General features: G+C 43.0%; 1 protein-coding gene across 1 annotated transcript; it reads left to right on the plus strand.

Annotated features, from left to right (window-relative positions):
- The first annotated feature begins 323 nt into the window (after window positions 1-323).
- cdon (cell adhesion associated, oncogene regulated) lies at window positions 324-27,546 on the plus strand. Its single transcript, XM_079564194.1, has 19 exons — window positions 324-749; window positions 13,709-13,839; window positions 13,952-14,230; window positions 14,696-14,842; window positions 14,936-15,079; window positions 15,153-15,443; window positions 15,576-15,845; window positions 18,566-18,834; window positions 19,152-19,326; window positions 20,223-20,339; window positions 21,276-21,479; window positions 22,470-22,651; window positions 23,095-23,200; window positions 24,909-25,031; window positions 25,268-25,459; window positions 25,574-25,869; window positions 25,957-26,036; window positions 26,509-26,741; window positions 26,913-27,546. The coding sequence occupies exons 2-19, from the start codon at window positions 13,767-13,769 to the stop codon at window positions 27,065-27,067; spliced, it is 3,336 nt and encodes a 1,111-aa protein (XP_079420320.1). The 5' UTR covers window positions 324-749; window positions 13,709-13,766; the 3' UTR covers window positions 27,068-27,546.
- The last annotated feature ends 290 nt before the right edge of the window (window positions 27,547-27,836 follow it).

Below are 27,836 nucleotides of genomic sequence, written 5' to 3' on the forward strand. Positions count from 1 at the left end.
AAAATGTTTTTTGCACCCTCATGAGGTGAAGTTGTGACTATGGCCAGGCGAGAATGAAATGAAAATGCGTGTACACTGTGAAGCATGCTCCAGGGCACTCGTCAGCCACAGCGTTTGTCAAACTTACCTGCAGCCTACTTTTTCATGAGAATAAAATGACTTGATGGGTCAGCAGGTGAATGCAGAAGAGGAAGCCTTTCCCTCCTCGTTAGATTGTAAAACTTGTTAATGCACAGTCTATGGGTAACACCCCCTCGTGTCTCCCTCCCTCCTCTCCCCGGGATCCGGGCTGTGGGGCAGGGACATTCCTGGTTTGACGACCAGCCTCGGAGCTGCCATGATTTGCTGAGCAACTCGACACTGGCTTCAAAGATGCGTGTGTGGAAGAAGCAGCGCTAGAGAGAGTACGAGAGTGGCCGTACAAGTTACTATCAGTGCTTCCATCGTCAGAAAGAGGACCTAGCGGACACCGAGAGCCTTTGTAGCAGACCTTGAAATATAGCAACACATTCTTACAAGCAGCTCACAGAACTGTCTGGCCAGTGGGACGTGTCTTACCTTCGCCCCGAAGGCTACGCTGCTCGGGCGCTCCAAAAACTTTCTTCAACCTTTTTCGGTGCTTCGTCTGAGTTCATGTTTCCCACGTCTGACACCGTGCGCCCACGTCTAATGGAGGGCCCTGATCGGATTTGCCATCAGAAGAATGTGTTTTGCTGCTAAATCACAGCTTTCGCACTTTTCCACGAGAGGTAAGCACCAAACTAGGGTCCGGGTGGGAAGGCAGGCTCGGACAAAGCTGAAATACTGCGTGTGCTCTTACGCGCAGCGTAACAACTGAAACGTGTAGAAAACTAACGTTGGCCTATTCAGATGAGACAGTTACATGTTTGTAACTTTTGTTTTGTGTGAAATGGAGCGCAGAGTCGCTCCGCGGAGCTTTGAGCTAACACGCGCTGTACAGAGTCTGTGCAGGAAGGTCAGCCCACAGAATCAATTCAACATTACACAGTTCTACTGTTTAATAATAATCTATTCACCGCGCTTTAGTGCAGGCTACAGGCAATGCTCTCATCAAAGACTGTCCTTTCTCTCAACAAAACAGTGTATTGCCTATATCAACCCATTTATACATGTTTTTAAAAATTTAAACAGTTTTGTAAATATTACCAATCAAGTTAGGAACACACATTTTCACCTATTTTTCATATAAAACAGTGCTTTATTTCGACTCAATATTTAGTGTGATCTCTGTGTGTGTTTATGTGAAACTATTAAAAATAAAGATAACAATTTTGTGTGATGGATTAATTTGAATTACACATTTAGGCCTAAATAAAAAGCTAGTGTTGCCCAAACCGCTGTAAGGTGTTGCATTTCACTATAACATCACAGTTGAAATAGATGGCCTGAGGGCTGCATTTCTGCTTTGAAACACAAAGAGCATTTTCACAAATAGCAGATAGCATCAGAAAGAGCAGATAGCATATACCAGATGTGTAGGCAGACACATTGGTGTTGTCTACACGGTGAATGTAAAGTATTATTTGTAAAGCTTTGCTCTTTTCTAAAGTTGATCTTTTATATGGGAGACTGCTACATTTCTGAGCCGAGGCTAATATTTGAAGTGTGTATTTCCCCTCTTAAAAACAGAGAGCCTTAGTGCCTCACATAAAAGTCCCGAGGGTGCCATAAATGTGGGTTTACTAAATCCCCGTCAGAAGGGTGCTAGAACAATTCACTACAACACAAAAACTACTAAACCTGCAAATTATGTCAGACTTCCTTATCTGCATCCATTGTGGAGATTCAAGTTAACCAGAGAGCACGAGAGATGAAAAGCTACAGACAGATTCTATGGACTGCAACAATATCTCAAAGGTGTGTTTTTGTATATTACACTAGATATGTTTTTCAGTAATTAAACAGCGCTGTAGCTTCCTCTAGTCCACACCTGATACGGTGATGCAGATGGCACAATAAAAGAGCGACGTGAAAGAGAGACAATCCCTGGTCGTGCCCTCCAGTCATTTCCTGTGTCTGCGCTCACCCCTATCATCAGAGCTGCACACAGGCTTTTGTTACATAGGGGTCCCTCTGTGAAAAGTGAACACTTAAACGATATTGAGAACAAAGTGTTAGTCCCCCTCCAACGCATGACATCCAGTCAGGGGGACACACTTGGCTGCGCACAGATAAAATGTCTTCAAGTTCAAACAGTTGCTCCTGCATTGTTTCCTCCACGGGGGACAAGAAGACACTTCCGATGGCTTTCAAATCCTCTCACAGATCCTCAATATTGCACCTCTCAGATCTGCTCACTTGTGCCGAGCCTAAGCAGACTGTTCACTTCCAGGGCCAGGGCAAATCCTCTTTAGGATTTCAATAGTCAGGCCACTGCACTAGTAATGTTTTCTGTCATTTGAATTCTTGCCCTTTATTCAATTTCTTTACTTTATGTGATATTAAAGCCTATACATATTTTTGGGTAATACAAATCTCTTAGAAAATATTATAAAATAGTGTTATATATTGTGATTTATTATTACATAGTGATTATCTGTATCTGTGATAATTTACCACTGTACATTTTATTGACCTGTCTCGATAGACCATATAGAATAAAGTATTTTATTATCACTGATTGTATTTTTAACTTGTCTCACAGTAATATATGCACTTCACTATGTTCTAGAGCAGTCGTTCTCAAACCATAATGTGCCTAGTGGTGCTTTGGCTTCTCCAGGTGGTAGTACTAAGGGTCAGCTTCACTTTTAGACCTCATTTCAATTAGAGCTAATAATATTTACGCTTTAGTAATGCATTTAAGCAATGTCTTTTTTCTGGAGTCTATTTAGCAGCCCTTTTAGACCCAGTTGAGTCCTGATTTGATTCTGATCTAGGCCTGGTTGTACTCGGAAGTTCAGATATTTTATGAAAGGGAGAGGTGATACCTGGTGAGAAAAGTTTGACAACCACTATTCTGGGAGTAAAATCAGTGAGCCCTTATCAGGCAGACTGCAACAAAGCACAGCGATGCCATGTAGCCAAGTCGAATAACGTTCAAGGCATTAGCGTACGGGCTAATGATAAACACATGCTGCTGTAGGAGAACTATGCTAAGTGGGCAATTTGAATGTAAGCATGTTTAATGATACCAGTTCCTCCGCTCATAATGGCTTTCTTGATTTTCTGATGATGCTCAATCACTCAAGGCTGCGAGGACAAGTGGCAGCTCACAGCACATTTAGTTACTTTAAATGCAGCACTGGCTGATAGCGTTGAATGGTTTTGACAAAATGTGTAATTCTGAGACTTTTCCGTGATTGCAATGATTTGTGACTTGGTAGTTTCCATAGTTAAACCTGCAGCTCACTTAAGTTGCAATGGCAATATCAGTCCTTGTTATAAGAAACTGGAGGGTTGTTTGTTATTGTTTGTCTGTTGTAACTTTTTTTAAATTTATTTTTTTATGCTGCATTTTTAATATTGCTGTGTTTTAGCCATAAGGAGAACAACGCTATTTAGCAAGGGGTTCATCCCTGTTCTGGATTGTTTGGGAATGTCGCAGATGAATATGGCGGCGTTAGGTGAATGCGGTCTCAGAGGGTGTGTTCACATGGCTGAGTAAAGTATATTTTAGGCCCTCTCGTATTTGCTCCCATTTTCAAGCCTTAAAGATTTGAGGCCAAGCAGCAAACCCCAAGCCCACAGAGAACTGAAGTGAATGTAAAACCAAAATCACAATGTGGTGTGCTTGTTTATTTGGTTTTGAGACGTGATCTGACATATTATCAAGCCATAAGATCAGCCTTTTTGGAGAGATCTCGTACACGGAAAGTTACTGCACAATTTTACATGAAGAGGACATGCTTGCCAAGTCAGTGACTGTTTTTTGAAGTATACAGTCTTTTAAATAAGCCATTTTAACCTCAGAGGCGTTGATGGATGAATGGGAATGAGTGTTGTTGTTGTTATGGCATAGATATGGTATACTATATGGTGTGGTTGTATGATAATTGTATTGTAGGGCTGCAGGATTACTGATCATTAGGAACTGTCATTAAAGGCTACGATTCTTTAGATAATAGAGTGTTCTTCTGACCGCAATATATCCAATCCCCATTTGCACATTATTACAGCCTAAGTAAAATCAACATCCCTGTGCATGTTGTAGCATTTGAATTCTCACCCATCACTCGGGGAAACACCATACAATGTAAGCGGAGTAGAAGCAGTATTAGTAGTAGTAGCAGTAGTAGCAGTGGTGGGGGTTGTGATACTTTTGTCTGTTTTGTTGCCCCAAACTCAAAGCGTTTGGCTTTGTAAAATCTTGACACACAACCCTCATATTCTCATTGCTCAGGCATTAAGTCACACTGCTGCTTTCTCACTTTCTAATACCAGCCTCATACCCTGAGCTTCGGGTCCCATTTGTCAAGGACAGAGCTGGAGGAGCGCAGTGCTCATTAGACGGACAGAGGGGAGTCGTGGCAGCGTGCCAAATAACCCCTATGTCCAAGGAGCCAGGGACTGCTGACGGACAACACCCAGCAGCCAGGAGCAAGGCCTGATGGGAAGGTTAGGTCAGAGACAGAGTCTGCTCTTGCAGGTGAATGCGCCATTTTCTGCTGTCTTGCTATTTCAAAATTTGCTCATAGGTTAATACATTCTGTGATTTCATAGTATGAGGATAGTAATAAGAGCGCAATCAGCAAATTCAGATTAGTTACTAAAACAGGTGCTCATATTTAGTAACTTAAAGGTGAATTATGCAACTTTTTATGCAAAAACAACCCCAACAACTTGATACGTCTGAGTATTTTACTTTCTGTGGCCCAGTGGCTGAATAGGTGCTTGGCGCCTTAACTTTCAATTACGGTGGTCTCTACAACGCTCAAGGATGAATTGTTTTGTAGGTTTTCTGGTGAGAGGGTCCTATCAGAAAATATAGATTTATAGATTTATTTATTATTCATTATAGAAAATTGTTTATTTTTTCACAGAAAAAGTTCTATAATGCACCTTTTTAAACAAATAATGAGGTCTAAGTTTGACCTTTTTAACCTTGCCTTGTACCAAAGGGTGAGCACACAAGTAGTGTTTGATTTGTAGTCAGTAGCCATAGGTGCCTGGTGGCATGTGTTTATAGAAAGTTGTCATTAATGGTGCTTCTTATCTGCTCAACGCTCACACCGTCATTAGTTTAACTTCACAGGGCTCCAAAAGACCCTCCTACATTTTGGCCCAGTCCCTTGACACTGACAGATGATCCTGACAACCTGCTTCTGCCCTGCCTTACTACTCTTACTATGCAAGTGCATTACTCCGGGAGGTTAGAGATACGCTACGTTCTTCCTACGTCGGAACTCCTCACAAATGTCAGAGGTGAGCCCACTGTAGCTCCATGTATACACCAGCTTTCAACAGATGTTGGGATTGAGTTTCTCACATCCAGAGCCTTGAAAGACCTGTAACTGGATAATCACTTTCAAGAGATTTGAGAAATGAAATGAGAAACATCGGGCGGTAACTGTGAAGACAAACAAACAGTTTTCAGAACAGGAGAAACAGATGTGGAAGCCAGCCACCGAAATATGGAGGGCCGAAACGGTTCTGGGGCTCGATAGTCACAAGTGGGTAGTTCACTTTTTTCTAACACAATGAACTTTTCAACAAAAAAACAAACAAAACATCAGACAAGATTGCTTGTTGAAATGAGGAAAACACCCAAACGCATTTGCAATTAGATTGGCGATTTATGTTTTAAAATCCAGGTTCAGTTCTTAGTGAAGTTTAGAGGCGTCAACACTTGAGAAAAGTTTGTTGTTTTTAAGGAAACATGGCTTTTCCTCACACTGACAGTGGCACAGTTGGTTAATGCCATGTGACTGTTTTTTGGATGACATCCGTTGTAAAATAAAAGATTGCCAAAGGTGCTACCCCGCAAACAGAAAAGAGCTAAAACATTTTTTTGTCCCATGCCCGGAGTGAATGCTTTTCTAGTCTGTACACATGCCTCTCCTGAAAGACACAATAGAACTTCTAGAGGATTTAAAATGGCATCTTTATCGGTGCATGCACGACTTTGCCAAAAACAACACTTTCCCTCCTAATACTGGAGCACATACATAAATGCTGAGGCCATTGTTCTGCTGCTCGTGTCACAAGTAATTTTCTTAGTGATCCCTCAGTCGGCTCTTGGGAGGAGTTCAGCCAATGAACTTATGAACCGGGACCCGCTGACATTAGGACGCCGACAGTCTTGGGCCGACGTAAATATTCCCTTTTTGCATCTTTTTCTCTTCCTGTTTGCAAGATTCATTTTGATTTCCTTTAGCGTTTCCTATAGCAGTCCCGCCTCGGAGCTGTTTCTTGAGAGCGCAACCGCAGCTTTCTATTTCAAATGTTTAACCAATAAGTCACATCTGACGTGGGGTTTTTCGGCAGACCAGAATGTGCACACTGTTGAAAAGCCGGCACAGGGATCAGCAGGACTATATTAAGGCAGGGCTAGCGGCTGCAGCTGACAAACAGGCAACTTGTTTGAAGGGCTGTTTTTCTCCCATATTCCCCCCAGTCAGTGTGAGGCAGTGTGGTGGGGCTGCTGCCTGCCTGTGCGCCTGTGGTTAGTGGTGCCACTTTGGGCCGCCCCGAATTCAAGTTGTGGCCCCTCTGGGAGTAAAGAAGCCCCTTAGTCATGAGATATTATGACTGTGTTGTGTGATTGTATGATGATTGTATGATGATTGTATGATGAGCTACAAAAAAGATTATTTACTTGAAGCCGCAAGACGCCCCTTTTCAATGTCAATGTTAAATCTAAAGCTGTCCAAAATATACTTTGAGTGGTTACTAGTTCGTTGTATGTTGTAGTTAGATCACAAACCTCAAAGAATATAATGATTTGGCTGCATAAATATTAGTGTTTGTTTTGGCAGAGCCTCAATGCTATGTGCCAAAAGTTCCTCTGACGTTCAGCGTGGCATCACAGAGGGGCTGCAGGCTAAACATGCATCAGAGGTTCGTTTTACAGTTTTGACCAGCAGCCAGAAGTGGAAACTCACCACTGGGGTTTGTTTTGTGATCGCTAGATTGGTGCACAACAAGCGTGGAGTGTTACAAGGCAAGACGGATAAACATTTAGACAATCTAAATAAAGAATTTACACACTCCAACAAGAGCTGCACATTCATCTCGGTTACGCTCAGACTTGTGCGCACAGGATACTGGTTTGTTTGTTTAGGATTCTGTTGAGGAAGACTAATTGTAATTTACCTCATGTTTGTTTTTGTCCTGCTGCACAGCTCTAGAGTTGGAGATTTCTGCGGATATATACGACCGTCAGTCCACTTTATTTAGACGGGCCATTTATCATCCTGAGAAATGAAAATACTTTCTTTCTTGTGCCTTTCACAGAACAAACAAAGACAAACTCCCTCAGAGTAAATTAGTATTCCCCCCTCCTGCTTCTTCTGTTGAAGATGTGCTTCTTGCTCATATCTTTTTTGGACGCCTTGTCATTTTGTTGACATTGTGCATTTGAGATTACAATATTTAATGTGTGCTTTGCTTTGAAAGAATTCCTGGTTGGCTGCCAGAGAGCTATCAGGAAGAGACTGAGCAGGAACTGTTGTCTGCGTCTTTCTGTGCTTGTTGCTGTAGAGACGCACTGATGGAACGCAGGAGAGAGAGGGGAGGGGGCAGCTGGATCACATCACCGCCTGCCCATAGTTCACAGCCCACACAACATCATTTGGAAACACCAATATGACCTTAACTCCCCGTTAAACAGACTGCAAGACAGTTACAGATTTGTTCCACTTTTCTCCTCCCTTGCATCAATGCGTTTCCCCATCATCTCTGAAATCAAAGCTGATATGAAGGAATGTAGATCCATGGCCTCCTGTGCCTCGGTGCCACGACTGCACAATCTGGGCTCCCCTCTCAGCTGGCATGATGAATTAGACTCTTGGCACATGCTGGAGATCAGTCTTATAACACCCCGCGGGCAGCAGAGGGCCTTCTCCTGGTGCATTCCTTCTTTTCCATCAGAATTACCTTTTTGCTTCAGAGCAGACGTTCCCCTGTGGGCTCAAAGGCCTGTGAAATCAGCCGGAAGACCCCAAGGCGCTCTGACAATGGGAACGGCTTGTTAGTTACATGTGCAACGCGAGAGGTCTCACAGTGGCCTTGTATGGCAGCGATATCCTGGGATCTGTTTCCAGTGTCCGAGAGCTGCTATTGAGTTAATCCCGCTGTTCAGGTCCTTGGGAATTGGCCCTACCTCCCCATCGCCCTCTCCCTCCCCCCCCATTCGCAAAATTCCCAGGAAAAACAAGACATCGCAGAACAATCTCCCAATTAAAATGGTTCTTACATACAGTACCATTCAGGCCTTCTCCCCACTGTTTCATTCTCTCTACTTTCCCTCTATTTTGGGCCAAGCAGCCCCGGGGCTAGAATTAGAGTGGTATCCCAGGTCCCGGCCCTGGCACTTGGGGAGGGTTGTGGAGGAGAGGGGGGCTTGTGTGTCCTTGGTAAACAGGGCTTTGAGGGATGTGACTGTCTGATCCCAGGGGCCTCTCATCTGCTCTCACAGAGGAGCAGTGTCGTCCTCTGGGACAGGCATGGCCCCCGCACTCAACCCCCCCCTGCAGCATCATTGCTCTGCTCTGGGTGACCACTTCATTGGGTGAGGGGAAAGATGTGAAGATGGTGATTGTCTCTTGTGAAGAACATTGGCTCAGGTGGTAGAATTGCCTTATAGCCGCAAGGTTGGCGATTTGAACCCCTGCTTGCTCAGGTGCAGACTGCTGTTTTGTCCTTGGACAAGACACTGAACCCATGCTACCTGAATGTGGCTGCTCTGCATTCGTTGCTCTACCCCATGACAGCAGTGGGCACAATAGCAGTTTGGAATGAATGAATAATGCAATGTCTGTGTGTGTCCAACAAAGCTCTATGTAAATTCGATTACTGATCATTTGGAAAAGAGTCCCATTGTTATCATAACTTCTTGAGTGTTCTTGCCTATCACTTTAAAACAGCGCTATATCAAATGTGAAATAAATAGTTCTATAATCTGTGTTCAACTTCTCTGCCCCATTATCCTGCTTAAAGTGATCTCCACAGACTAGACTCCATTTTCATCACTCCTTTTGATTTCGAGTTGCTTTTTGACCTCGGCTGTGTCTCTTGTCCTTCAGACAAATGCGCTGAGAGACAGACGTGTCTAAAAAGCAGACTGTCCTTGTAGCTGTAGCCCATTTATCTCCCGCTCCCTTACTCCCGTTTCGAAGATTTATCGAGGAGAACCTGCATTAACTTTCTGCAAAATCTCAGGTTCAGACAAGGGCAGTCGTCTTCTGTTATGGATCGTCTAAACCCCTGGAATGTGCTTTTCTCTTTTCGACATAAAACAAAATAGACCCCCTCTGTCTGCTAATTTTCAACCCAAACCATGTCCCCTACTCCTTTCTCAAGGCTGTCCTACTTTTAATAATGTCTCAGTCTTTAATCACACAGAGTCCGGCTGTACCAGTGGCCCCATGCGTTTCCACTCATTATTTGTGCTTCGTGGCCCGAGGCTACCTCCGTGGGATCACCCAGACCAATTGAGGAAGCCTATAATGGTCCCCTAGTGCCTTCTTCTCTTCGGACGCTTTTGCTAATGTTTCTCAATGTAGTGAATCATCTGTCAGTTTTGGCGTATGGATCTCGCTCTATTATCTCGATGTCTCTAGTACCAAAGTGGGCAGACTTGGCAACTTTTCACCCGCAAACCTCAACTCTTTTAGTGAAATCTCGGAGCGCTTTTGACCACTTTTAGCCCCCTGCTGCTGCTTATTTTTTGGTTTGTGAATTTATCTTGCATCTTGGTGCAGCGTTTCTCTGAGTGGAGTTGAGGAATGCGAGCTGTAGATCCTCTGTCAGTGAGATGTGGGGCGAGTGCAGACAGGCTGGGGATATAGCATGTGAATCATCTCCAGTGCACAGGTCAGATTAGACCATCATACCAGAAATAACCTGATATATCTTATGCGCACCACTTATTTCTCACAGCTAATGTACTATTTCCGTGGGCATTAAGCTCTTAACATTGCTCACATACTTGTCTTCCATGGTGTTTTAGGGACAGTTTGCAGATACGCTGATGGACAGAAAAGATAAGGGAAGCACTTTACTTGATTGCATATAACATAGTACCTAAAATAACATGATGATTAACATATGAAAGCATCACTTTCATGGTTAAAAATGTCTTGATGATAATATGGATACAGTGCAGCAAAATGCTTCCCCTCCTTATAATTACCATGCTAATTCCATCCTATTACTATGTTATTACTGAACTATATATTTTTTGAGAATCAATGGATCAATGTATTAAGCTGCAACCTAAATAATAATGATTTCACCTCATAGTAAAAACAATTTGCTGTTAGGCCCATTAAATATGAAAATACAATATTGTTCACTAAGCATTGATAAGAAGGCTAACATCAAAAAGTTTTAAAATTATTTATCAATATTCATTCTTGGGTGAGGCCCGCGACTCTCTGAAAAGGTTAAGTGCTACCAAGATAAGAACTGAGCATTTATTTGTTTTATTTATTGTTTTATTTGGTCAGGACAGTGCATGTTAATGAACATACATGGGTCTCATGCATGTGAACAAGCCACACCGGATTATGTGACTGTGAGCATTTTATTTAATGTTTTCTGTAAACAATAATGTATGAATGTATGAAACCTGCTCACTGTGGAGTTTAGACAAACTCTGGGTTTCCTTGGATATTTGTGTAAACTGAATTTTGATTTTTAAACATAAATTACAAATATGATCTCAGTACTTGCCAGTAAATTGTTTCTGTAAATCTTGCACAATATATTGATTATAAATAAATCAACAAACGTGCCTGTCATGCACATCCGTAAGGTGTTTTATAACAGGATTAGATCAACATAGATGAAAGAGTGACACAAGTGACATGAACACAGCTCCCCAGTCAGCAGGACTAGTCGTGACCTGCTCTTTCCCTGGGGGTACTTAATGCTCCAGTGCTTTGCTTTTGTCCTTGTTTATTCATACGGCGATGTTATGGGCCAGATAGGGGCAGATGGGGTTTGAAGTAGTTCCTGTTCAGAACTGCAGGTGCTAAAAATCCCCCTCCCAAAGCTGAACTCTTTCCTTTCCCCCGGGGTGACTTGTCAGTGTGTTTATTTTCCCTTGTGTCATCACCAGGGATCCTCATGTCCTACAAGGAGACAGGTAGAAGCCTTGTTAGTCATGTGTTAGTCTAGGAGACATTTACTCCTCCCATGATGGATGGATGCTGGTGAAACCCAACCCTATGTTGCAATAGACACTACTGGCAGAACCACAAAGTTAATAATAGCATTCTGTGTAATATATCATATAGTTTAGACGGGTAAAAATAGAACACAATGTATTATTTTATTGAATAAGCAAACCAATTTCAAATGCATTTTCAAGACTTTATCGCTAAATCTTTCTCCAAATGCAAATACTTTCCTTCCTATTTTGGAGCAGAAAATGAGATAGTAGCCTGTTTCCATTCATACTATAGGAATAATTTGACAGGGACTTTCCCATTGTCAGCGATCCACTTGTTTTTTGGAGTTTTGGCTTTAGCTGCTGCAGAAGTGAGCAGGGCGTCCCTCTCTATGCAGTTGATGTTGTTGATGAGTGTGTGTCTCGACTGGGCCGGCTTGATGCTGGCGGATGTCAGGGTAGAGATAGACTCCTCAAATGATGCCCCTGTGTTTCCTTGCCTCGCCAGATTGATTTGACAGATAGCGGGGCTGTCTCTTTACACATTGTGACCAAGTATTGTCTTCAAAACTAACAATGACTTGCAACTACTGCTTTGTTTCATACTGTACTTGCACCTTCCTATGTGCTCATCATATGACGCTGTTGTTATTATTGTAATTATATGTCATTATTCTGGCACAGACAGAGAGATAGTTTCCAGTGATGACATGAGGGCAGTGAGTCAGGCCTGTCGTAACTCGTGTGGTGGAGAAACACTCGGCTGCAGCATGTGGGTTTGATGTGCCTTGAAGGACTTTCACAAACTTCACTTTGCTTCATAATACTAAGCATACTCAGCATTTAGGACGATAACAGCAATAATGTCTAAGCAGCGGAGGGATTCAACTAAGATGATTAACAACAAAATTGTCCATGATGTAAAAATCTCACATCAGCAAGTCAATGTAGTCAGTAGCTGTGCTCAGGGTCTAGTATTTTCTGTTCTTTACAACAATAGGACAAAATAGAGAACTGCATTGACCACAATCTTCTACTACTCCATTCCTGCCTCCAATATGTAATCTATACATCAACTGAAATGTTCTTTCTTATGTTAAATAATGTAAACTCCAGAGCAACAGAAATATATATTTTAGGGACAACATAGGCTGATATGAATCATTTTACGCCAAATAATAGGAATGAAATTACTTCTGATTCAATGTCAATACTAATGTGATTCACTTCTCATCATCAAAGAGTATAATAAGAGAACATTATATACATAGAGCATTTAGACAAATGAAAAAATTGTTGCCAAATGGTAGAAACAGTGAAAATATGTTTCTTTAGTCAAGCGTTTGGTTGTAAAGCGTATGGTTTACAGAAAGCCAGGGGTGACCTCTGCGGGCCAGTCCCGGGTTCACCCCTTTCTCCGTGACATTTGACCTCAGGGTGAGAAGTGGGCGTGAGCAAGCAGTTTGGGGAGTTTATTATTTCCTGCTTCTCCTTGGTTTCCACTGAGGATGCAAGGAGTGAGAGATGAAGGCAGTGACCATTAAAAGAAAGCATCTGTGTAACAGGTTTGACCCGATAAATATAAAAGGACAACAGTCAAAACTTAATGAAACACTACTGTGCGTATGTTGACTTATGATTAGCTCTTTATCTGTGTCCGACTAGCTGCTAAAACATCCGCTGTGCATTATTGGAAGAATATAAAGCAGATGAAACAGTATTGAGGTTTCAGAAGTGGCACTCAGTAACCTGTTGAGCTCTAGTGATCCCACCCAGACTTCATCCTTTTAATTTTGACCCAGCCTCTGGCCCGGGTCCGTCCTGCTGCTCTGTGTGCGCTCTGCCCAAGCTAGAGTCTGAATATCACAGCTGGACCGCCATTGTCTCCGTGGCCTCGGGCTCAAACCGTGGTTACAACCAAGAACCTGGGATCAAAGCCGGCCGGGATTACTCTTGGAAAAAGTGGGAGGTGGCGGCGCAGTTGGAGGGGGTCGGCTTGAAAAGGATAGAGGAATGCTCCTAATTACGTGCCCTCCACTCCTTTTCTGGGCCTTCCTTTGGCGTTCCTCTTGTTCACTGTGTGTTAGGTCTGCACTTCAGGCTACGCTGAACCTGTGAAGAAGCAACACAGTGTGACAAGAGTGATATTAGAGCAGAGCCACAGTCTCTCACAGCCACTCCATTACACTCCAGGGGCAGGTGGGACACAGGGCAGGGGTCCCGGGACATTCCTCCCTCTGTAGAGACACTCAAGTGGGTGAGAAGAGGGCACAGAGGAGGGGCAGTGTGGAGATCAAGGAGTGTGTAAAGAGGATGTGTCATGCACATTAGATGGATTCAATCTAATGTATAATAGAGGTTTTTTATGACAAGCACTGGGCTGATAGGTTTCTCAACTCCTCTATGTTACAGGTTTTCTAAACAGGAGCGTGCTGGATCACAGGGCGACTGGCAGAGGTGGAGGAACATCATGGACAGTGGCCTCAGGGTCGTCCTGTCCACTGTGCTGTGTCTGAGCCAGTCCCTGCTTGTCAGCTGCTCATGTAAGTCTGCTAATTACAACAAAATGATGGCAAAATTATTGGATAATTAACATTATTTCTGCTTTTGTTTCTAATAGAAATACTAAAACAGTCCGATGCTTGTGTTTTGCAGTTCAGTATCCCTCGTTCCTGTTGGAGCCCTCCTCAATAATCCAGACTACAGGCTCTGTAGTTCATCTTCGCTGCTCAGTGTCCCCTCCCTCAGCTGTGCTTTCTTGGCATTTTAAAGGACGGCCACTGGACCAGGACGTCCTGTCTGGTGTGGAAATCAGTGGAGGCTCTCTCACCATCTCATCCCTAAAGCCCAGCCATGTTGGCTTCTATTATTGTGTGGCACGCTTAGAGCTTGGGCCGTCCATAGCCAGCAGGCCTGCACACGTGTCTATCACAGGTACGGATATGGAGAGTGGGTCCTCTGTGTGTACTTATACTCACTTCAAAGCAAGGGTAAAGAAAGAGAGGAAGCGGCTTTGCAGAAAGGAAGGCCATTTTGTGAGTGTTGAACACTGTGAAAGAATGCGTCCTCGGCGGCTGGTGCTGAGTGGCAGTGGGGAAGGAAGCTGTAGGAGTTTTTGTTGGGCACTCGTCCAGTGCCTCTTGACCAGTGTCCTTAATGAGCCTGGGGCTTTCCTGTCCAGTGTGCTACGTTCCTGCTGGGATACCACTTTCAGGAGAACGTCGCCCGAAGGAACAATCGTGATGTGAATTTATATGAACTGCAGAATAGATTTACTCATGACAACAATATACTAAATGCAAAAATCCATAAAAAACATCTCAAGTTTGCCTTTGCGCTGACAGCAGACTTAGTTCCAAATAGTGATGAACCACTCTTAATACATTTTTCCTCTCACAGAAATCTCAGAGTATGAAGAAAGCCAGCGGCGGACTGTATCGGTGCAGGAAGGTAGTACTGTTCTTATAGAATGCCCTTTACCACAAAGCGTCCCACCGGCATTGCCCAGACTACGAGTACGAGGGGAATGGATAGACGAATCAACAGGTGCGTTTATTATAATAGTTTCATACACAGCATCTTATGTAATTTTGAATTCTTTGAAACATTACTATATGACCATTGTTTTTCCCTCGTCAGGAGATTACTTAGTTCTTCCATCTGGAAATCTTCAAATTATTTCAGCCTCTGCCAAACACCAAGGCATGTACAAATGTGGCGCATACAACCCAGTGTCAAGAGAAACTGTAACGCAGACACATGGCACTAAACTATCAATTAAACGTAAGTGGATTTTCACCTTGTATCAAATACAGTTTAACACTTGCTTATGTTGTATTATTTATTTGTTTGACAGAAAACCCAACCGACAACCCCACTTTGGTGCAAATACTTTACCCCTCTGTCCCATTGACCATCTCAGCGCAGCGGTCCCATCCATTAACACTGGAGTGTGTCGTTACGGGGAGCAGTGCACCTAAATGGCTTAAAGACGGCAAAGAACTGGCGCTAGGATCTTCGTTTCAACTTCTGCACCACAATCTTGTGTTTATTTCAACAACACGAGACGATGCCGGGAGTTATACATGTGCTGCAGAATCTGAAAGTGGGCTTGTCATGAGCTTCCCCTACACTGTCCATGTTTTAGGTGAGTTTTAGTATTTTAGCTTTTCTTTACTTAGAACAAGTTATTTTTATATACTTGTTTCTTAATATAAAAACGTCTTATTGTAACTGCTAGCTTCAAACTTAGTCTAAATCGCTGACGTTTCTTTCTCAGAACCTGCATCTTTAGTGGAAGGTCTGACCAACCAGCTCAAAGTTCCTGGCTCCTCTGCACACTTCAGATGCAAAGGCAGAGGTAACCCCAGCCCTAACATCACCTGGATGTTTAACGCAGACCCTCTCGAACCATCACAGCACTATCAGATTACAAAGGAGTCTTTAATTATCACCAACATAAGGCCGGAAGATGGGGGAATATACCAGTGTGTGTTGGACAATGGCATCGGCTCCGCACAATCACACGGGATACTTTCCATCCAGTCAGGTATGTAAACTTTAAAGCCACAGAAGTGCAATAAAAGGGTTGATATTCTAGTTTATGGTTGATTCAACAAGATGACTTAATTTGGCCACAAGCGAAAGCACTTGATGGGTGTAAATCTTTGCCTGGAACATTTTAGACAAACAGTCATCAAAAATCCATAGTGCACTTTGACACTCTCTTCTTTTATGTTGTCAGAGTTGTCACAATAGTTTTCATGAAGCTTTGTTATTCAGTGTTGTTTATTGGGACTATACAGCGTCTGTGGTGGATCGGAATTCTGTAAGTGTGTAAGTCTAAATGTTTTTTTTGTGGGTGCTAGCCAGAGAGGCTTTGCCAAGGCTGTGCTCCTCCTGAGCCTCGAACATAGCATGAGCGTGAGAGCGAGCTTTGTGCACGCCGTCGGGGATAAGCCCCCGGACGCTGGAATGTAAGGAGTAGCCATGAAGGGTTATGACGAGGACCAGACCACCCAGCTGTCAACATCATACACAAATGGCTTTTATTTATTAACACATCTCAGCCTGCTCCACGCTCTCCCCCAAAGCCTCCCCGAACGTGTGCGCCAAGGCCCCATTCCCTGGTCCGCCTCTGTATCTCTGCCGTGATTAATACAGCTACAGACGGGACATGGGGAGTACAAATCAGACAGGTTTGGGACGGCTCTGCTCCTCTTCACAAGCCAAAAGATGAAGGATGAGATTTAATATCTCGGAGCTGCACCCATGTTTAAAATACAAAGACAGAAAATGAAGCTGATAAGCATAAAATACTAAACACAGATAAAGTCCACGGTGAGCCCAGGGGCAAATGCAGCATGGTGTCAGCCTCGAGGATTTGTCAGTGATTTTCTAAATCATGTCTCAGGTCTCCAGAGTGAGACCAATTTAGGTGCCTGTGACCAAAAAATGTATCGGGCGCAAAAACGAAGATTCATTTTATGGTGTCGGATCCTTGTCATATGTAGAATAGAGCTAGGTTTAGTTGTCATATTATTTTAGCATTTATAGGAGAGTAAAAGCCTATAATAGTAATAATAATAATAATAATAAAACAATAATAATAATGACAAAACTAATAATAATAATAATACTGATAAAACAATAATAATAATAATGCAGGCCTTTTTGTGTAAAGTGTATGACAAACTATATTTATTATTATGCAAATGGTTATAGACTGTAACAAACAGCATAGGAAGTGATAAAAAATGTATGTCTCATTTTTATCACCAGAAGGAATTAACCCTTTGGTTGGTTTATTGGTTTATCTGGTCGGGACAGTGCATGTTAATGAACAAGCCACACCGAATTTTCCATCCGTCGTCGTCCATGTGCTCTCTCATTCATCCTGGCCTATTGTACATGTTTTTAGTGGTAGGGTAAACCGGAGTACCCGGAGGAAACCTAGGCAGACACAGGGAGAACATACTATATATACAACTCCACACAGAAAGACCAGGTGGGATTCGAACCCGGACCCTCTAGCTGTGAAGCATGAGCGCTGGGCCGCTCGCCTTTTGTACTAGCATAAGCAGTGAATGTAAGTCTTTTAATGAAATCCTGTTTTTAGGATGCTTTTGGGGGATTTCTAAATTAGAACGACTAAATTATGTCCGGTGCAACCAACTCAGAATGTTAGTCTGGATCCTTGTGTGTGACAGTATTTCATCAAACTTATGTGTAGTGGGTAGAACTGCTTTAGCTCTTTCTCCAGTTTCCAACTTGTTTCTAAAAAAATTGTTGCCAAAAAATCAAAGTGCTTTCTGTGTTTTGTTTTGTTTTGTTTTGTTTTGTTTTGCTTCTCGCTCACCATGGTTCTGTGCGTTTTTGCTGCATTCATAATATAATTTGAATGAACTTTAGTCAGATTGTGAATGAATATTGTTCTGGAGGAAGAGGAGGAGCTAGTCTACCCTTTGCGTCAGGCCTGGGTGAAGTGGTGCGGAGCAGACAGGCACAGGGCAGCACAGGGCCGAGCTGATGTAGCATTGGGCTCTGCTTCTCTTCGGTATTTTAATGGTTGGAGTGTGGAATGCGTGGCAGCTGGCCGTAGTCCTGGATCAGGTCTAGTGTTACCAGCTCCGGGCCTGTTTGTTTTACAAAGTGAACCAGCGCTGCAAACACCAAAAACAGCCCACAACCGGAGGCAGGGCTGTGGAGGACAGTGCCTCTGTGATATGTCTGTTTTACTCTCCCTGCTTGCTAGCGCTGGTGTAACACTGTCCCGAGCGGAGAGGTGTGGCGAATAGTGAGCGGGACCTGCCCTCGTGGACCGTGCTCTGGGTCCAAAACGTCTGCAAAATGTTCCACCCACAGTCTGCCAAGTAGTGTCAGGCGTAATAGCGTTCCCAGCGAGCAAGATTTGCCCAGGTGGACTGTGCTGGCTCTGGTTAACATTTAATGAAAAAAACAAACAAAGGCTGATTATGTAGAGCGGCACAGACCCACTTTTTGTGTTGTTTTATGTAGATTAAAAGTTTCTTGCCAAATGTGAAACTTTCCAGTTTTGCACAGAGTAGTAACATAGTCTTCTGCATTTATAATTAAGTAAAGCTACACACTGAGCGAGAAATACAATCAGATACAATAATATTAGTTTTTACTGATCTTATAATGGAGTTTTTATGCTTTAGAAAACATAAGCATAGTGAATTCCTCCTTTGTGAGATCAGCCTTCTTGTCCCTCTCATCTTTATTATATCAAATGCATATCTCGTGCAGACTTCTTGCCGTCCTCCACTGCCGCTGCTGTCCTGGAGGCTTCACCTACGGGCCATCCCATGCAGAGTGATGAGGGTCTGGAGCACTTCTTCACTGAGGAGGACGCCGTGCAGCAGCCTGCTGACCGCACCAGCAACCGCGCCACACCGGAGGCCCCCATCATCATCAGCCCTCCCCAAACCCACAAACCCGACGTGTACGACCTGGAGTGGAGGGCGGGCCGCGATGGAGGCAGCGCCATCAACGCCTACTTTGTGAAATACAGAAAGGTAATATCATTGTATATTTAAGGAATTACATGCTTCATGTCGTACTGTGAGCATCAATATAGAAGGACACAGTAGTTTAGCAAAAAGGGTTTTATTTTTATGCAACACGGTGCAAGTGCTTTTTTGTTTTTCTGCGTTTAGTTCAAGTTTGCCTTTATTTGACCCTGCGTACTTTTGAAACTTTTTGTCCGTGTGTTTCCTTTCTTTCCACAGAAATCTTTTTAGCTTTGTTTTTTAAGCCCAGGCGGACTGTTTCTTTCTGAACTTCTTTTGTCCTGCCTTGACATTTGTGTGTGTGGTTGTCTGCCTGTCTGTAGGTTGACGAAATGGGGACAGTGGTGGGGAGCTGGCTTACGATCCGCGTCCCGGGCAGTGAGAAAACCCTGAGGCTGTCCGAGCTGGAGCCGTCCAGTCTCTATGAAGTCCTTATGGTGGCACGCAGTTCAGCCGGGGAGGGCCAACCCGCCATGCTCACGTTCAGAACCGGCAAAGGTCTGTTTCCAAAGATGACATAGATCCCTTGTGCAGTGCTGTGCAATAGTCAGCTTTGTGAAAAATCATCGAATCAGTATGTGTTTACAAATGACAATGGAAAAAAGCGTCTGGACAAGTGTGTTGGGAAATTATGCCACAAGTTTGTATTATATTAAATTGGTCAAGAATTACACTCAACACAACCGAAGCTGCATTTTTCACTCTTGCTGACATGTGCTGTAATTTAACTTAAAACAGATACAAATGAGAGTTTGTGCTCCGAGGCGCGTTCATGGGAAATCTTCATTGCGGCACCAAGTAAATGGTCAGTTTGCGGTCTAAACATAAACTTGCTCAACAAAGTAGTACTCTCGGGTTTCGTTTTCTTTGTGAGACAAATAAAAATAAAACGCAGGAACCACAAGTGTCCCTAAAGCGCGCAATAATTCTCCACCACAAAAGAGCTGAGACAGTCACTTGGTCAAAGATATAAAGGCCACAAACCACTAATTTGATTGCAGCCTAAGGGTTGTTCTCAAAAGTCTACGAAAAGATCTTTTACTTTCTAAACATTGACCGCAGGATCTTGACGTTATTTATAAATGTACTCAAGTATAAGCACTACTTGAGTAAAATGAATACTATACTGAAGTACAAAGTAGTCACTGGAATAACTTATGCTGCGCTACTACTGCGATTACCATCACTGTACTTCAAACATAAAGCAACCAAAACAACAACTAAACACCTAGTTTTAGCAACATTGTTACTTAAGACCCATCTGATCTAAAAACAATAATACAGATTTCCAAGCTAACATCCGAAACTGTCCCTCCTTCTTTATGTTGGAAATGATAGCCCTGAAGACTTATCGGCCCTTGTTTTCACAGTGTTTCATTTTTTTTTCCTTTTAGAAAAAAGCACCTCCCCTAACAAGAATCCCTCCAAGCCTCCGGTCGTGTCGCTGCCCCCGAAAGCTCCAGAGGACAAAATATCCAACACACATTTTGGGGTGGTCATACACGACAGAAGTAAGCTATAACCTTCGCTTTACAAACTTGTCTGTAGTCTGAGTTATTTATTCCTTATTGCTGCACAATTTGGAAACACATAGTTATTTATACTATGTCCAGTTATTATGTTGTATTATTTTTGGGGGGTTAATTTAAAGCTGCATTATGCAACTTTTTTTATGTGGGAAGATTTATTTTATATTTTTGCGTATTTGACCTTGTAGTGACCAAGCCGTGGTCAGCATGGCATCTTTACTTTCCATCGCAGGGGTCTGTATAACGCTTCAGGATCAATTATTTGGAAGGTTTTCACTGCACCAGAAAACCTACAAAACAATTGATCCTGGAGCATCATAGAGACCACCGTGATGGAAAGTAAAGGCTCTATGCTGACCACTCACACAGCCACTGAGTCAGTACAAGGTCAAATACACAAAAATATCAACTGTTTTTTTTTGCATAAAAAGTTGCATAATGCACCTTTAAAGCATAGTACAAAATAATAATATAGCTAAATCGACATAATCTAGTTGTAATGCAGTGTCATTGGAGGTTCTCAAAGGCAGTACACTGTAGTTGGCATCACTGTTTCTGTATAAAACAGTCTGGCAATAAATGTATTGTAATTTAGATGTGTTTGCTTCTATTCTAATATGGATCATTTGTAATAATAGTTTATATAATGCATGTTTGTGCCACCACACACTGCGCTTCACTAACAAATCATTTCACTAACTCACTTTCTCTCTAACTTTATTTTGCCATCTCTAACTGTGTGGCCAAGGACATATTCAGTAAGTATATACGTACTATGGCATGAAATGTCTCTTTTCCTCTTATTTTTTGTACACATAAGTTTGCAATGATTTTAGTTAGCCATGAGGTTAGTCACTGACTGTGAATAAATACTGCTATAAATTATTCATTTGTATTTTTGTTTTGGTTTTTTTTCAGTACCTGAAGCACCCGATAGACCGACGATCGCCAGGGCCACAGATAGTTCGGTGTATGTCACGTGGGTCCCCAGGGGGAATGGTGGTTCTCCCATCACCGCGTTCCGTGTGGAGTACAAGCGCGGGCGCAGTGCGGAGTGGGTTATAGCGGCCGATAACATCTCGCCTCTGAAACTGTCTGTGGAAGTCCGCAACCTGGAGCCTGGTGAGCGTTCGTGTATTTGAAAATGGTTCAGTACAGGAAAGCGTGACGCAATATGGATGCCGAGATAAGGGCGCAATCCCCCAGTGGCAAAATGAAATGAGTGATCTGAGCAGAGATTAAAGATGTATATTTATTACATTCATTTAACTCCGTGCAAAGCTACGTCAATATTAAGCTTTTGACCACTTGCCTGCCATCCATCACCTGTGAGTTGTGCTTTACTCACACAGATCTTGCAGATACAGTATTTTCAGAAACTACAACTACAAAGGAGGAATTACACAGGCCTAAAGGCTGTAAACAAAAACGCAACAAAAAATTGACAAAAAGCGCTGAAAATGTGACACACAAAAAAAACACAACAAAAAAGTGTTGAAAATGCAACAAAAATTTGACTAAAATGTGCCCGAAAAAGGGCAAAAAACGAACATAATAAAGAAGTAACAAAGGGACGGCAAAAAAGCAGCTAAAAAGCCACAAGAAAGCGGCGAAAACGTTGCAAAAAAGTGATAGAAATGAGTCAAAAATGTGACATTTAACGCGGCGACTATGCAATAAAATGAGGCGTTACACTGGCCTATAGGCTGAACGCTTTTTAGATTTAAGTAATGCTGAATTGGAGAAAATGTGCGAGGTTAAGATGGGGGTTAAGAGGTTGATTTGTTAATAATGAACTGAAATGTTTTAGTTTGTGCAATAAAGCACACTAGCTTTACAAACGATTAATTTTGTTGCATTGTTGAGAGAATATCTACAGTATGTTAAAAATGTTATTATGTCGCTCCGATACAGAAGCTTAGGTGTGAGGCTGCTGCATATGTACACTGGACACTCTGACAGTTTGCTGAATGTCACTCCCCTTCTTTTCCTTTCACATAATACTGTCCTATCCATTAAAGCCCGCAAACCAAAACAATGTTGTTATCTTCTGTCCCCAGTAATATTCCCCATTTCACCCTTCGCGTTACTCTGCCTTATCCTTATTCTTAGGATCGACGTACAGATTTCGTGTTGTGGCCCTGAACATGTACGTGGAGAGTCCTCACAGCATCCCATCAAAGCCCTACCAGATCCCTCAGGCCAGTCCCAGAATGGCTGACCGCCCTATCGTGGGACCCCACATCTCTTCCACAGACGCCATCAGCGACACTCAGATAATGCTGCGCTGGACCGTAAGTACGGACAAAATAACACAATGATGTGAACACAATGTTTCACAATAATCGAGGGTTATTTTTGTATGCGCCTGTGCGGCCGCTTAGTCACTGGACCCAATCAGACCTTTAACAGCCGCTCCACTGATTGCAGATCAGTGCAAGCCCAGGCTGAGATTGAAAGCCCTTGTCATCTACATTTTATTCTGCACCCATCAAAGCTCTCTTTTTTTCTCCTCAAAGCCATTTGTGCAGATTGTTCCTAACTTTAAGTTTCGCTCAGACGGCCTCATTTATTTCTGTGGTCCAGACAGACAGTGCAATCACAATTACACGCGCGCAGTCCAGTACATCTGCTGATAACAAGGCCACCATTAGTAACAGGAAAAGCGGCTCCCTTAATAATAATTGCCCTGCAGATTGGGGTAATCTAACGTAATCTTTTTCCTTTCCCATTGCAGTATAGCCCTTCAAGCAACAACAACACGCCGATACAAGGCTTCTACATTTACTACAGGCCCACAGACAGCGACAATGACAGCGACTACAAGAGAGACATAGTAGAGGGTAAGTACAGTAAACCTGCCATTACTTCTACTATTACATTTCTACAGTAAACAGATCAAAGACCAGAGCTGCACACATGAATAAATATTGAACAAATTATTTTATTGCATATTGTTTTGTTCTTTATCAACAAACAAGATTGTTTTAGGCAGTGGCAAATACAGTATGTGTACATTTCAGTCAGATGGAAGACATTAGTGGTTTTGCAATATAATCTTCTTGTGATACGGATATTGTGTCACCAACAAAAATTTGGCATATATTGTGCAGCCCTATTAACCTCTTAACCCCCGCCTTAACCAAGTGCATTTTCTCCAATTCAGCGAAACGTATCTTTTTCCTCGCGTTGTCAGTTTTTTGAAAAAAAATTTCATTGTTTTTTGTGTTTTTTTGTGTGTTTGTTTTGTCCCTTTTAGTTTTCTTGTCTTTTGTTTCTTTGTCTTGAGTTGATCCATCCTTGTTTTCTTCTCATTTTGTCGCAACTTTGACACTTTTTTCCAAGAAGCTTTTAAGATTTGGGTAAAGCCAAACTGGAGAAACTGTGTTTGGTTCAGGTGGGGGTTCAGACATTAAATATTGAAGTAACTCTTTTGAAAGGGAAGGCTGCTATCCATCTGTAAAAGCACTCTATAGTCATTCAAAGCTATCGCGGAATAGTTTATTCAATTATTTTCAAAGCTTGGCTGTGTGAGGGAATTTCTCTCATTGACAAAAACTAGTTCATTTGTAGTGGACCTGTCTCCATGTTTTGTGCTTATAAATAAGGAGAAATGTATAGAGTAATGTTGTGCATTTGTGCTGTGTGATTTATACGCACTGCTCCCCGAAAGCACACACGCCAAAATGTGTTTTTAATAAATGGTCGCCAGCGAATGGGTCAGGGCTGAAATCTGAGAGGAGCCACAGGAGCGCGGCTCCGGTTGCTGTGAAGAATGCTAACAGTCAGGACTGGTCCACAGCGATTGGCTAGGATGTCCTATCTTAAAGCTGAAGCATATGACTATTTTTTTGTGTCAAGTTTGTTATTTGTGTTCTATATAACCTACAGCATCCTGTATAAATGAACAGAGTTGCATCAGGAGGGGGTTTGGCTTGTAGTTAAGCTTGCAAAGGTAACCCCAGAATGGAAAAAACAGAAGGCAAAAATGTATTAACTAAATCCATTTTTTTTTTTTTATATCAAAACAAAACGGGATAACAGGGTTTGATGTGGTCTTTTTTTCTGGATTCAAAAGCTGTGATTATGTCGTGGGACTTCAAAAACGTATTGATCGAATCCTTTTTGGTATGTAAAGTTACTTTGTTAGCAGTGATGTAATGGAGCCACATTCAACAGCACACAGTGAGAATGGCGCCTTTTTTTCAGCCCCATTTGCTGGAAACGTTGCATTTCCATCTTGTAGTCTGGTCTGTAAGTCCATGAATTTGCTTGTGTGCAGTAGAAGGATATGTGTAGAGTGGGAACACTGGAGACAAGCCAGGACAAACATGAAGCTGCCATATATGGAGCTTGTCTAAAGCAAAGCAACTGTCTGAGGACTTGAGTTGACAAGAGAGGAGGGGGGGTGATAGAGAGAGCATGAACGAACATGACCTCAGAGAGAAAGAAAGAGAGAGAGAGAGAGAGGGAGGGAGGGCAGTGATTGTGAGTAAACACAAAGCAGCTGCACCCGAAAGGCCTCGCTCACCTTTGTCCCTCGTCCCTCAGGTGTAAAGCACTGGCACATGATTGGACACCTCCAGGCCGAGACCTCCTACGATATCAAGATGCAGTGCTTTAATGACGGGGGCGAGAGCGAATACAGCAACGTAATGATCTGTGAGACTAAAGGTAGGACCATAAAGTGTCCCACTCATGTGTCACTTCACTTCCTCTTTATCTAGAGCCCAGGCTTGTTTCTGGTACCACCATAACTTTAATAACAGCTCTGACCTCCATAATTACAAAACAAAGCTGTAGTATATTTTATGACACCACCAAAGGCCTTCCTTTGTGCACTTCAGGCCTTTGTTTTGTGGGTGTTGCTCACGGCTAAGCTCTGTTCTATGTGTCCTTTTCTTCAACAGCACGTCAGGCACCGGGCTCACCCAGCCAGCACCCCGTCACTCCCCCGGGACCCCACCCTCAGGAGCCTCCTAGTTCTCCAGGGGGGCTGCTCTATCTAATTGTGGGCTGTGTGCTGGTGGTCATGGTTCTCATCTTGTTGGCGTTCATCGCCATGTGTTTGTGGAGGAATCGGCAGCAGAACAACATGCACAGTGAGTAAAGCTCATTAAAGTATAAATAACAGCTAACCATTGACAGGCAGTAGTATAGCACAAAATGTTTTGTTCTTGAATTTTTACATGTTGGCATCCCTTCTCCCTAATCAGAGTATCCCCCGGGCTATGCTGGCTACCAGCCAGCAGAGATGAATGGCCATGTTCTTGAGTACACCTCAGTGGCAGGCAACAACCACATGAATGGAGGAGTGCATGGGGGCTATGGACACAGTGGCCAGATGTTGTCCCAAGGGTGCCATCACCTCCACCACAAACTCCCCAATGGCCTATCTCTGATGAACGGCTCAAGCGGCCTGTTCTCACCAGGGCACACACACAGCCATGATGGGACCCTGCCTCACAGCACTCGGGATTGTGAGCACCCACACCCTTACCATCACCATAATGTGAGTCACTCAGCCTATGCAGTGTATGTCTGCTCTGCTCTCAATGACTATGAATTTGAATGTAGTTACCTTATTGTCTGTTATCAGGGTGGAGGGATGTACACTGCTCTTCCTCAGACTGAGTCATCTGACTGTATGAGCTGCCAAAATCTCTGCAACAATAACAGGTAAGAAATAATGAGTTCATTGAACAATGTAGTCCTTTTGGAGATAATATGTCGGCTTAGAGTGACAAAACATTGCATCTCTGTTTGATAAATGGTCAGCAACACACCTGAGTATTTCCCAAACTACTCAATCTGTTTATGTACTTAAGAGTCCTCAGCATTACAGTTTACCCTGTGTGCACCCAGCCAGAGACCTAATGAGCTCTCTGTTTATTTACCTCTGCTGCTGGGAAAAGAGGGGCGTGGCCACAATTCAATCATGAACCAATATAGAGGAAAGTTGAGTTCAGGGATAAAGCAAAACCACAGTGTCTCTCTGAGAGAATGGATTTAATGCCCACTTACTTCGGATAGTAAAAATAACGCAATGCATGTTTGTTTCTTTGTACAGTATTTGTTGTTGTTCAGTCGACAAACATAGTTATCTGCATGGGGCGCCTCATGGGTAACTGTCTTCTCTGTTTGGGAGCAGATGTCACAACAAAACGAATGGCACTTTTTCCAGTGGCACTCTGCCTCTAATGCACCGCGTGGCCGGGTGCCAGCAGGACGACCTGGAGATGGTGCCTCTGGGGCAGACGTCCCAACACTGCCACAGCCTCGACAGGCACACACACGCTGGGGACCAGGCACAGGAGCACCAGGGGTCTCCATCGCAACACTCCTGCTGTCTAGGCGAGAACAGTGACAACTCGGACACGACTGGTGAGATTGAATGAAACTCATAAGAGAAATACTTTTAGTTATTCATGTAACTGTAAAAAAGTGGGTGAGCACAAATTGCAGATCTGGTTTGATATTGTTATGTAAAATGTGTGGACACTCAGTAATAAGATACCGGTATATGAAATGATTAAAGCCTTAATTTGTTTGTAGGGGAGGAAGATCCGGAGTGCATGGACATGGAGGGGACAGTGGTTTGCTGGGAGGCTCTCACTTTGACAGACTTGGACTGTGATGAGAAGCCAAGCTGGATCTGTGCTAGCGGCCTGGGAGGAGAGCTGATCCAGGCTGGACCACAAGAGGTGTGAATCTTGGCCACATACACACATACGCCCTGCTGTAGAGAGGGCCCTCACAGAGCGCTGGGACAGTCTATGGACCCTGACCGAAAAACGAGGACGCAAGAAGACAGTCGGAAGCACTGCATGCTTGAAAGACATTGATCAGTGGAAATTAACGACGGACTTAACGAAGGAGGAAATGGCTTTAAAGACTGAAGCAGGATTCTATGGACACAAATGAAACAAGTGTCTGCCTAAAGGCAACTATTCCCCACGGGAGGGAGGACATTTATCAGATGAAAAACTTTCTAGATGCCTTATTTATTTTTTTTAGTAGTAAAATATTATTTCATATGAATGTATCTGTTTAAAGAAAAAAGGTTTCTTTTATATTATTTATGCTTTTGTCCGATGAGAAATGCTTTTTATTTTTTGTTTGTCCTTATGTGTTGCGCCCAAACATGGAGATACGCAAGTGTAAAGTTTTGTAATAATATAAAGAGAAGATATGGAAGAGTAAACGGCATAGTTCAATGTCTTCTTTCCACCATCGGTGAATGATTGACGAGAGTAAGTTTCGAGGCCTATCCATATTTGCGGCAGGGCTTTGAAGTGGCTCTGACGGGCTGTCCCACTGCAGTGACCCCTGAAAGGCCTGAACACTCCCTTCACTGTTCACTTAAGGCCCTGTGCTCTGCTTCACTGAAGACTTGATAGCTCATTACTTTATGTAGAATGCTCTGGTACTTTGAGTGCACAGTGTTGACCCACTGGCCCCAATCTGTTGAAGATGTTG

Source organism: Gobius niger (genome assembly GCF_951799975.1).
Source record: "Gobius niger genome assembly, chromosome: 1".
NCBI classification, from domain to species: Eukaryota; Metazoa; Chordata; class Actinopteri; order Gobiiformes; family Gobiidae; genus Gobius; species Gobius niger.

Excerpts from the sequence above, each read along its gene's own strand:
- cdon (XM_079564194.1), top strand. The coding sequence starts at position 13,767 with ATGGACAGTGGCCTCAGGGTCGTCCTGTCCACTGTGCTGTGTCTGAGC. Across the intron at positions 20,340-21,275 it reads GGTGGTCATACACGACAGAA|TACCTGAAGCACCCGATAGA; the intron begins GTAAGCTATAAC and ends GTTTTTTTTCAG. Across the intron at positions 26,742-26,912 it reads TGACAACTCGGACACGACTG|GGGAGGAAGATCCGGAGTGC; the intron begins GTGAGATTGAAT and ends ATTTGTTTGTAG.